The sequence below is a fragment of the Globicephala melas genome, chromosome 13 (genome assembly GCF_963455315.2).
Source record: "Globicephala melas chromosome 13, mGloMel1.2, whole genome shotgun sequence".
NCBI classification, from domain to species: Eukaryota; Metazoa; Chordata; class Mammalia; order Artiodactyla; family Delphinidae; genus Globicephala; species Globicephala melas.
The window spans coordinates 14,648,530-14,660,837 of record NC_083326.1 but is presented as its reverse complement, the minus strand read 5'-3'; the positions used below and the strand labels follow the sequence as shown (position 1 = coordinate 14,660,837).

The window sequence follows — 12,308 nt, the reverse complement described above, 5'->3', positions numbered from 1 at the left end:
CTCCTTTTGCCTCTAGCCCTACAGTATCTAGTCCAGACACTATTTTCCAGGTAGTTAGTTTAGTTCTCTTCTTCCCCACTCTCTTCAGTATGGTTATGATATTCATTTATAATACAGTTAGGCTTTTTGTTAGTGTTTGCATTTCTCCTACATCCTGGTTGGTTTTAATTGTTTATATTTTGGGTATACGAAGGGTATGTGAATGCTGTGGTTCTAGGAGCCAGAATATATTCATTGAGGTATCACTTCCTCTTCATCACTGCTGCCCCACTTCCATTCTCTCCTTCTTTCTAGCTCTTTCCCATCCACCCCCTGTTGGTAACTCATCCCATTAATTTCTGGTTTGTTCTTCCTCTGTTTCTTCTCCACATGTGTATTTTCTTAGATCTCCTTCTTTCTGATGTAAATGGTAGCATGCTTTAGATGCTGTTTTGTGCTTGTTTCACTTAAGAGTAATACTAGAACATCTTAAGATTCAGTTAGTGGTTAGCAAAGCCTAGCCATCCAGTTGTATTATCCATGCAGACACTTACTTAGGGTAGTTAGCAATCCATGTAAATTCCCCCTTATGAATGAAGGACAAATGTCATGCATGCAGTAAGTTAATGTAAAAGCTGAACTCAAATTTCTGAATTTGTCCTCTAAAGCTTTTTCTTCTGAATAAGCTTCAGAAAAAAATGCAAAGAGATAGGAAATATTTGCCTTTCATAGAAAGGGTGGTTTGTGTCTTCATGGATTTTCACGCTCTTAGGGGATCATAGAATTTTTTTTAGCAGAAGCATGTAGTTCAGTTGTCTGCAGTTTACAGAAAGAGGGGAAAAGGCTCTGAATGATAAAAGATCATGATATGAAAACAGTCAGAACTAGTACTCATTATCTCTACTCTCAGGTGCTATTTTTAGCATACCATAAGTCCTTGCCAATTTTTATTTAATTATAGAAAATTTTAAACGCACAAAAAAGTTGAGGCTAATATAAGGGCCTTCTCTCAGATCCCCATCACCCAGTCCAGCAGTTACTAATAACCAGATTTTGTCAGCCTGAGCCCTTCATTATAAAGTGTCTCCATCAGCCTGAGTTTTAGCCAGTGGTGGCCGTAGCCCAAATCCATCATTTCATTAGAGGTTGAAGAAGGATGACACTCTGATTCTAAGATTCCCTCTCCATGTAAAAAGAATTTCTCTGATTACTTACTTGTTATCCTGAAATAGTTCAGGAAAGGCAGGATAAATACTTGATTCTTTTTTATCATTTTTTTAGAATAACGAGTTGGTCCCCTGGCAGTGACCAAGGTTAAATGATGAGATAGTGAGAGGTGATGTTTGTTTGATTGTTTTTCAACTCGTGGAGTTTAACATGTTTTGCTGTTTTACATTAGTCTTTATAATTGACGTTCAGATTGTTTCGTCTTTGGGCGCTAGCTGTCCCTACAGGTTAGCTTCTGCATCCTTTTGATGCAACCCCAGTAGTCTTTGGTAGCTTCCTTCCTTTCAGGTGTAAGACTTTCCAGGTTTCTCTTGTACATTTCTGTCCCACACGTGTCAAAGGCATTTTTCTTTGGAGCCCTGGTCTTTTAGTGAGAAGTGGTATTTAGAGACAGTGTCGTGCTTAATGCTACCGGATTGTCATTGCTTCTGGGCCTTTTCAGTGGACAGAGTTACTAATCTTCTTTGAACTTTGCTATTTGTATGTGTTGGCTGTGTTGTTAATTGGTTGTAATTTTTTTAATAAGTTCTTTTTGGTGAGCAGGCAGCATTTAGCATTTCATATTTACCTTTACCAGATTTTTTGAATACCTATTGCATTCTGGGTACTGTGCTAGGCATTTTCACATGAATATTTTCACATATTCTTCTGGAATCTTGCTCCTAATTATCATCTTCTGTACCTTCAGCCTGTCCCTGTAATATAATATTTAAGCTATTCAGTGATCTTTATTCATTCTGTATCTTCACTACTCTCATTCAAGATCTTCACCACTCTCTTCAAGCCCCATAACTCAGCCTGCCATTGACATTCTCCCTGGGAGATGACATTGTCTCCTCCTTCACCTCCTCTTTTGTGCTGCACCCTCCCTCCCCACACTTGTCTCCATCTGCACAGCTGTTGTCCAGGCTAGTCCTTAGCCCTGGATCCCGTTCTTTCTACTTCTCTGACCCTTGCTCTTTAATGATCCTGTCTCCGTCTTCTACCTTTAACTTACACCTCATGCAAAAGGGCTTGCTCTTCCATTATTGAAAACTAATCAAAACAAAACCTTTAATTGACACTTTCTATTATTTTTACTATTGCTTCTCTTTTTCCTTCCTTTTTAGTGAGTTTCTAAAAAAGTAGACCAAACTGCCTGTCTTCATTTCCAAACCACTGTAATTTGTCCTGAAAGCACCAAACTGTTCTTTCTGCGGTCAGTGGTGCCCTGTAATGAGTACCTTTCAGTCCTCATCCTGCTGGACTTTCTGTAGAAATTGACACCTTTCCCACCCCCTCTATCTTGAGACTTTTTTTTTCCAAGGCTTCTAGCATACCACTTACTCTTGATGTTCTTGGCCTCTGCTTCTTCTTAGTTTTCTTCATTTGTTGGTCATCCTTCTATTATTCCTTAAAAGGTATTTTTTCTCTGGTGTTCTATCCAGCCCTCTTCACTTGACCTATTCCCTAAGCTACATATGCCCTCCTTCCGTCACAATCCCATCCTCACAGAACCCTCCTTTATCCTTTAACACTCAGCAGTGGGTGCCCAGCTAAGTTAAATGCATCTTCATAGAACTCTAGATGTGCCTCTGTCACATTGCTCTCCTGCTAGTCTGTTAGTCTCAGCAGGGCAGGAATTATATTTTTCTTGCACAGTTTATATCCCTAAAAATTGCCTGGCTTGTAACATGTAGCAAATAAACATTAGCAGAATCAACAGGCAAATGAATGAATGATGACTCAGTCCTTGTGTATTAAAAAGACATTTATGTATATGTAAGCAAGTTCATGCTCTGGGAAGCAATATTTTAAAATGCAGATATGTGAGAAGGTTGTATATTCTGGGATGCTTTATTCTTGGTAAGTATTTTAGAGATAGTAGAATATAATTCTTAATTTGGGTTTAAGTGGAAAAGCTTAGACTCACATGAATTTCCTTGAGCATGTATGCCATTCAAAGAAGTTTTAATCAACAAATGTCATTTATTCAGAAAGCACTTGAGATATTTTGTAGCAAATTTTTAACTCTTCATTGCTTGTGTAACTCAAGTAGAATTTTTGAAGATTTTTTATTATACTTAACATTCAGCCTGACCTACTAAGTAATTTTAATATTTGAGTTCCTTTTTTTTGTTGTTTTCTTCTAGCAAAGCTTTTATTGATAAATTTATTTATTTGTTTTTGACTGTGTTGGGTCTTCGTTGCTGTGCATGGACTTTCTCTAGCTGCAGGGAGCGGGGGCTACTCTTTGTTGCGATGCGCAGGCTTGTCATTGCGGTGGCTTTTCTTGTTGCGGAGCACAGGCTGTAGGTGTGCGGGCTTCAGTAGTTGTGGCGCATGGGCTCAGTAGTTGTGGCTCGCAGGCTCTAGTGCGCAGGCTCAGTAGTTGTGGCGCACGGGCTTAGTTACTCCGCGGCATGTGGGATCTTCCCAGACCAGGGCTTGAACCCATGTCCCCTGCATTGACAGGCGGATTCTTAACCACTGACCCACCAGGGAAGTCCAACTTTTATTGATACTTTTTAAACCAAATTTTACTTAAAGGAGATAAGGTAGATAACTTATTTATTCATTCATCCAAATTGCACTGTAACTGTTGAAGGCTGTCAGAAAATCAGAGACATTACTGTTCTCACGTAGCTTATGCTCTATGAGGGAGAAAACCCATATACAGTATTCCATTCATATCCATGCGATTGGTTCCAGGGCCTTGCAGATACCAAAATCCAGGAGTACTCAATTCCCTTATATAAAATGGTATAGTATTTGCTTATAACCTCCTGTATACTTTAAACCATCTCTTGCTTGCCTATAATACCTCATATAACATATTGCTATGTAAATAGCCGTAAGTACAATATAAATAGTTGTCTGTGTGGCAAATTCAAGTTTTGCTTTTGAGAAGTTTCTGGAATTTTTTTTTCTGAATATTTTTGATCTATGGTTGGTTGAATCCATGGATGTGGAAACCACAGAAAAGGAGGGCTGACTGTATACAGATACAAAGGAGAAAAGTATGTGTGATGTTTAGGGGATGGTTTCATCTGACAAGGAAGCCTCACGGAGAGGAAAGTATGGAGGAAAGGCAGTAGTTTGAATGGGCCCTTCCATTTTAGACTCTCCCTCTTGGAGGGAAGGGCCAGGACTAGAAGAAGCATCCCAGACACAGAGGCTTTATGTGAAGGATATTCTCAGGGAACATCAGGACCAAGACAGGTGAAAGGGAGTAGTAATACTTTAAGGTAAACTGAAATTCAGATATGTTTCTTTCTTTCTTAATAAATAGCCCTGTTACATTTCTGCCATTATTTAAAAAAAAAAAAAATTGGAGTCTCTTACACTATCATGCTTACAGACTCATATCCAAAGGGCATACTCAGTGGTAGAGCTCTTTATCTTACATCTGAATAGTGGAATCACATCTTACATGGGGATTATATTCTGAAGTCAGAGTGTAAGGTAAAATGTATAAAGTCAGAATTACCCTTCAAAAAAGATACCATGGTGGAGATTACCACACCATTGCTCGGTATGCCAAACAACCAGTTTTTCCTTCATATCTGAAACAGATAGATGTTCTTTAGTTGGCTTCTGGTTGAAGCACTAGGTTTGTATATAGGGGACATCTGATAGAACTGTAAAGAGAAATTGAATTATTGATACATTTGTCTTATGAGTCCCTGAGACCGCCTCTAGATTCTGTGGTCTTCTAGAAGTGCTTACTGAACTCAGAAAAGCTGCTGTACTCACAGTCATGGTTTATTGCAATGAAAGGATATATAATAAAATCAGCAAAGAAAGAAGATGCATACAGTGGAGTTAAGGAGAAACCAGGCACAAACCTTCAGTTGTCCCCTCCCAGTGGAGTCACATGGACAGTGTTTATTCCTCTCAGCAGTGATGCGTGACAACATGTGCAAAGTGTTGCCAACCAAGGAAGTTCACCCAAGCCTTGGTTTCGGGGTTTTTTTATTAGGGGTCAGTCACATAGGCATGGAGCACCCACATGACTGACCTTAACTGCTCAATCTTCCGTCCCCCTAGAGGTCAGACTGTTACTGCAGCCTAAGGCCCCAGGCAAACAAACATAAATCATATTGTTGGCCTGGCCCAAGGCCCCAGGTAGACAAAGACACTCTTAACAGGCAGGATATTCCAGGGGCATAGAGATTATCTCCCAGGGGCTAGTCATGGGCCGGGTCTGAAAACCTTTGGACTGTGCGGGGTTTGGGCAGCCCAGGCCTGATGGGTTAATCCTTTACTGCACAACATTAAACACTTAGAAAGATTTAAGCTCATTAAGAGTATCATCCATTATGTTATTCAATCCATTTATAATATTTTTGTTTTTAACACAGATTATTTAGTATTATTCTCTGTGGTTAGACAACCTTTAGTAAAAGATAAAGGCATAATCTAGTTTTTATAAACTATTTTCTAATCTTGAAGACAGTTTTTTTAAATACTTATTTTGTTTCTGGGGTTTTTTTCTTTGTTTTTTTTTTTTTAATCTGATGCATTGGGTTTAGAAATATATCTAACCATTTGAAATCTCTGACTGTAAAAATCATCTTTCTAGTGATTCCATTGTAAAAGGATTTCCTATTTCAGGAATTCCGTGAGTGAAACTGTCAGACTGGTCAGTGGCATACAGCATCCTGGATCTGCAGGGGGCGTTTATGAGACAACCCAGCACTTCAATGACATCAAAGAGCACCTCCACATAGTGAAGCGGGACATAGATAACTTAGTGCAGCGAAATATGGTAAGCTCTTTTTTCTTCTAGTTTATGATTATCACAGTCTTCTTTTGGAAAGGAAAACCACATGTTCCACTGAAAATATTTTAACTTTTAAATTAATGCCAGTGCTCCTTCTTAATATTCAAGGTAGAATTACTCCATATGATTCAAATGTCTACGTGTTCCGTATCATGCTTCCATAGCCTATTGAATAGAATTTTTAAAAAAATAAATTGCTATTCCAGTTAGTGGAGTCATCACAATCTCAGACTTTTTTGGTTCTAGGTTCTTTTCTATAAGTTCTCTTTTAAAAACATGTCTCTTGTTATCAGTAATGATACCTTTAAACGGCTCTGAACAAGGTAAATGTCTCTCAACACACCCATTTGTTAGACAGACGGGCACCAGGTAATTCATATTTCTCTGTCTAGGCTGTTCAGGAAGTGCAGATCTAAAACTGGCTGACTGATAGCAGCTTTCTTTAGGCAAGATTTTTGTTTGTTTCCAGCTACTTTCCTGTATTACTTGGTTCATTTTTTTAAGTTTTATTTTATTTACTTTATTAGGTCTTTCTTGGAGTGTAAGTCCCATCTACATTTTTGGAGATAGGCAATAAATATTAAAAATAGGTAGCATATTTTTGAAGTTTAACATGCATAGGAGATATTATTTAGAAGACAGATCACTGGAACTTTTAAGTTTTTTCCTAACTTATTTACTGGCTTTGAAAACCCGTATAAAATTCACAAATGTTTGTAGCATTTGCCTCTTCCCTTCCAGTTTTTCAAATATAGCTTAATAGTTTTCTTATTGACCATTTTACCTCCCGTCCAAAGCATTGTCATCTCTTCCCTTAGTTCTGTTTGAGTTTATTTCCCCCCAACTCTTGCCTTTGTTGCAGCGGCCAAGTTGATGCTGTGGGTAGTGTATATCAATACATAGTGAAGACCTTTGTCCCATAGGTGTGGGCATATTGAGAACAACTAACCTTAGAAGCCATTCTGTCTGGATACCTTGATGAAATCTTTGTCCCTGGTATTTCATTACTTGCTTATAAGAAAATGAATAATCATGGAAATAGGAAAAGAAACATTTTCCAAAATACTAATTAGTGATGTTGAATGTTAGGAGATTGGGGTGGATGAGAGCTGAGAAAAGGCCATTATCTCTGTCAGGTAGTTCATTGGTAGGGCAACTGTGTAATTGTCTGAAATAGAACACTTTTGAGAGTGAGGATGCTGCTATTAATAATTGCTCTAGTACAGCAAGTATAAACTGGGAGTGTCGAGGGAATTGGTGATCTGTGACCTTCAAGGACACTAAAATCATTGTCACTGTGATGAAGGTAGAAGCCAGACAGCAATGAGTTAGTGACAGGACAGTGAAAGAGTGGAGGCCTTCCCACATTGCCTGCTCTTTCAAAAAGTTTGGTGGTGAAAGTTAAGAGGGTGGAAGGCAATTATGAGATGAATTAATGAAAATACTTGAGTTTATACAGTAAACCATGAGTTTTATAAAGATTTCACATTTATTTCCTTTTCTAAAATACTGATTTGACTAATTGTAATAGAAAGTTCTTTGCCTTATAGCCAGCAAATGAAAGACTGAAATGTCCAGAACTACCGCCATTTCCATCGTGTCTGTCTACGGTGCACTTTGTTATATTTGTAGTGGTACAAACGGTGTTGTTCATTGCTTATATCATGTATAGGTAAGTCTCTAAAATTTGACCCAACATTTTTCTGTATTTATTTAACTTGAGATAATTCAATAAAGTTATCAAGGTCCATAATAGAACTTTCAATACCTATAAAATTAGGTTCATACAAAGCAAATATTACGTCTAGTCTATTTCAGTTCACATGGGAATACATGTGTAGGACATATGTTTATCTTCATGTATTTCATACTTCAAAAGGCATTTTTAATTTATGCAATCCTGTTTCATTCCAGTGTATATAGAACTTCTTTCAGTTTTTTTTGTTTTGTTTTGTTCTCTTTTTCCGTAGGACTCAGCAAGAAGCAGCTGCCAAAAAATTCTTCTGACACGATTTTCACACGCGTGCGTCATGTATGATTCTTCTGACACCATTTTCACATGTGTGCATCATGTATGTATGTACAAAATGCCTTTTCGAGGGAATTGAAGTATTTAAATTGCTTCGTAGTCTAAATTATTAAATTTTGTATAAAATAACTGTTTAAACATTGACTTGAATAAGAATAAACCTTAAAGACAACCATATGTAAATTTGTGCATAGTACATAAATCTATTTAAATTTCAGTGAATTTCCGGCCAGTAGAATACAGCCACTGAACAGAATATCGATAAATCAGAGGGTAAATAACAGAAAGGGGGCACCCCCGTATATGAAAGTTACCCCTAAGTCTCTGATGTTGGAAGTTTCTATCTTTAGCATAAGCACCCTTGCCCTCTTGCCCCCTGCCAAAATAAGAGGTCTGAGAGCTACCCATCGTGTTTATTCTGTAACCAAAGCCTTTTTTTTAGAGGCCAGGATTTCCTACTCGAAGACTCAGTCCTGCAGTCCTTGAGCCTAATACAGCTCCCTTTGAAAGCAAAGAATGTTTTGTCTGAGGGCGTTAGGATCTGGATAATAGGCTTCAGAATGTTTATTGAAGTATTTTTTCCCTTCTGATTATCAATGATATATTTCACTTTTAAAGGAAGTTGGAGGGGAGAATTAAGAGCTGCTTTTTGCCTGCAAACCCGTTTAGGTGACAGCATTCCTCTGACGATGGTTTTTATGGGTATTTTACCTAGTGATGTGTTCATTTCGTGATTGCTCATATTCTTGAATGTCTATGTTCCAACAGTGTCAGTTCAATATTAGGAAAATCACTCTGCGTTTATATCTCTAAATTCAACTCAGATTGCATGTCCTGAGTATACTTTAAGGTCATTAAAAACTACCACTGCATTCTGACTTACATCACTCCATGCAACCTGGCGATTGTGATGCTGCATATTTGTGGAAATCAAGAAGGCAGTAGTAGAAGCAGTGTTAAAGTTTTTGAAGGCAAAATTTGAAAAATAGTGTTAGTACTTCTGATTTCTTTCTTTTAATGCCAGAACTAAGGATATTGTGAAGCACTTGTTAGTAAGTTAACTTTGAAACATCAGGCTGGAAGGGGTTGTTGTACATAGTTCTAGGTATAGTAGAAACAATCTGTAAATGACATTTTGTTTTCACGACTGATGTAGACTTCAAAATATTCTTTTACTTTACCTCTTCTGGCTAAAACGATACCTTTCATTTGTCACAGAATCGAAAATAGTACCGTTTTGTAAACAGCACTATCTGATTCTTCACAGCCTTCATAAATTTGCTCTTAGTTGTCATTTACAGACTGGACTAACTGCTGAAAACCCATACAAAGGCTCTAAAGAGCTCTGCCTTATAGCAGTACCTAACTAGCACTACATATGCAAACGGTCCTAGCACGGCTTTCTTACAGTAGCCTTTATCCCGGAACGCTGAACGGGAACATTCTAACGATCACTCTCGTACCAACAGCCACTCCAACACAGAACTGCTTTGCTAGCATTTTTCCTTGTAGTGTTAGCATTTTGAAATTCATATTTCAGAGACATGATCATCACAGAATTTACTCTTATTCCATGAAAAAAAATTAATACCTTCAGAAGAATGTTTCAGTTGTAGACTATGAGACTTGGAAATCCTCTTGAGATAAAAGGTTGCGAAATACCCAGTATTATAAAATCCATGGTCACGTGTGCCTGAACTTAAAGAAATGTTAGACCTATGCAGTATACGAGCATGAACCTTCTTTTCTTTCGTACTGATTTAATTTGCTGAAAATCACTCAGTAAATCGGTTCATACAAGTTACCATATTATTGGAAATTTGGTTTATTTTCCTCAAAATCGTCAACTTTAAGTAGCTCATTTCTGTAGAAAAATGTTTTCTCTGTGGAAAAATCAGTGACTGCCAGGATTCTTTCATTTCTGTACTATTTTATATAATTGAATTTAACTTCTCTCACACCAGCAAGTATTTTACAGGTGCCTTGGATTAAAACAAAATTGATTTTACAATTTTAGTGTAAGTCTTTGTGCTTATGCCACTTTAAAAAAGAAATGCAATTATATTCAATATAATGGTTAATACTCTTATTTAATGTAACTCTTCGTGTTGTAATTGTTTGAATGTTTTATTCAGCTTGAAACTCTATGAGGCCACAATATTTTGTTATGTATTAAAGGGATAATAGTGTTTCTCAGAGTGTGGTCTGTGGTCCATTTGGATCCTGGAGTGCTTCTTAAGAATACCGATTCCAGGCTCAGCTCCAAACCACCTGAAGCAGAACTCAAGGGTGGGGGCTTCAGAATATCAGTATTCAGCAGGCACCTCAGGTGATTCTGAGCACACTGCTGTTGAGAAGCACTAAGATGGGGGGTGAACAGGAGTCTCTTGTTAACTTCAAAGCTGAGCTGAGAGCCGATGTAACGTTTTCATTGTCAATGACATTAGCAAATGTGCACTGATTCTCTTATACTTACAGTTTTTTACTTAATGTTCTTTTTACTAAAACTCCTGGTTTATTACAATTACAAACTAAACCCAGATTGCTGCTTGTAGCTCTTGGTACTTTGGTTGACAGCTCTTAAACGTACAAAAGCATCTTCAGATCATGGTCAAGCCATGAAAACCCCCATCTTCAAGATGGCCTGCTAAAGCTTTTTGCTTTGCTGATTGTGATTTTTGTGACATTTTATCTCAGACAGTTGTACTTTTTGATAACTTGGGGAAAACAAAGATTACTTGAATAAGAGATTGCCTGACCCGCTGCGTTGCAGAGATACAATCCTTGTAAAGGACATGAGTGACAGTTGTGAATATTAAGATGTGATTATCTTTTCCTGTCCATGTGCTTATCGCAGGGAGATAGTGAACAAACGGTTATATTGGGGATTTTTTAATTTATAAGATCTAATGTAAAATCACCACTTGCAACTTTTTAGATCTGTATGTTGCCTGTTTAATATATTTCTTTTAAAGTTTAAAAGGGTTTTCTATCCACTGTTGATTTCAATTGGATAACATTTTGTCAAGTGTTTTTTTCTGATTGTTAATTTGATGCTAGCTGGAATTCAAGAAGTGACATTGACCTTATTCAAATAAAGAAATATTTTAGTAAATTTACTTTTTTCCTTCATTGGTCTCGGGTAATAAGTAGTTATTTATTTCCCAAGTAGGCCCCGATTTGTGATAGTATTTCATGTGTCACGTGCTTTGCGTTCTGCCCTAGGTGGCCTACCACCTGCAGAGTCAATACATGGAAGCATAAGAAGAGAATAAGAAATGGTAATGGATCAATGCTTACCCTTGCTGGTAATGAAAAACACAAAATAAGTAACGTATTTGATGTTTTCATCTTTAATAACCAAATACCGGTAATAGTGTGGCTAAGTTGGAACTTTTAGTCATTACTAATGGCAGTTTTATAAAAATCTTTTCCTCTCTTTGGCAAGCACCATTCAACCAAGTAATTCCAATTCTGAGAGTCCATGTGGTATAAAAAGGAAAGAGTAGAGCTTTAGCGTCAAACAAATCCAAGTTTAAATCTTGACTTTGCCACTTACTAAAGATGACCTTCAGTTTCCTCATAATACTTCGGTCTCAGGGTTGGTAGCTTTGTAAAGATGGTCTTTATAAAGTGGTTTCAGAATATGGAAACTAACGTAATGGACCCTTGTGCTATAAGCCCACAGAAAATACTGAGTAATGTAAAATTAAAGAATTAAATTAGATAGGTTTGAAAGAAATCAGAGGAAACTTAAAGCCTGATCAGTGAGCCTTCTGTTGGGGGGGGGGGCAGTGCTGGAAACTAGACACTGGTTGGGGCACTGGGGACATGGCCATAGTAAAGATTTGGGATTTTGTTCAAGTATGATGAGAAGCCTTTGGAGGAGGGGTAACACCTAGTCCTGTTTCACCTGGAGTATTTATTTTCCCTTTCTGGAGGATTCCACACACAGCAAATAGTTGCTGAACGTCCAAGTGGAAAGGCCATTATAATAAACTGAGGAATAAAGAGTTTTTAAAGACGTGATCCCACTTCCAATGGAATCATCTTTTGGGAAGACAATGGAAGATTTGATTTCATAAAGCACCACCAGGGAGTATTCATTTGTCACACTGATGTAGTTACCACGTAAGAGTTTCTGTGATGCTTGACACCCACCCCTCCCCAGCCTACCCCCATCCCACACACACAGACAGAAGAGGACTGGACAGGGAGAGGCTGCTTCACCAACTGGCTTTGGAGTTTAGAATTGAGACCCTCACCATTCATAATATTTCCTAATTCCTAATAAAATGGAATTTTAAT

At 37.7% G+C, this 12,308-nt stretch overlaps 1 protein-coding gene across 3 annotated transcripts in view; it reads left to right on the top strand.

Annotated features, from left to right (window-relative positions):
• LMAN1 (lectin, mannose binding 1) overlaps window positions 1-11,105 on the top strand; it is a 29,008-nt gene extending 17,903 nt beyond the window's left edge. For all 3 annotated transcript variants that reach the window (XM_060310720.1, XM_030868078.2, XM_030868077.2), the window contains 3 exons: window positions 5,803-5,956; window positions 7,522-7,643; window positions 7,942-11,105. In XM_060310720.1, the coding sequence (XP_060166703.1) occupies window positions 5,803-5,956; window positions 7,522-7,643; window positions 7,942-7,978 (313 nt within the window). In that variant the 3' untranslated portion in view covers window positions 7,979-11,105. The remainder of the gene's footprint in view (window positions 1-5,802; window positions 5,957-7,521; window positions 7,644-7,941) is intronic.
• The last annotated feature ends 1,203 nt before the right edge of the window (window positions 11,106-12,308 follow it).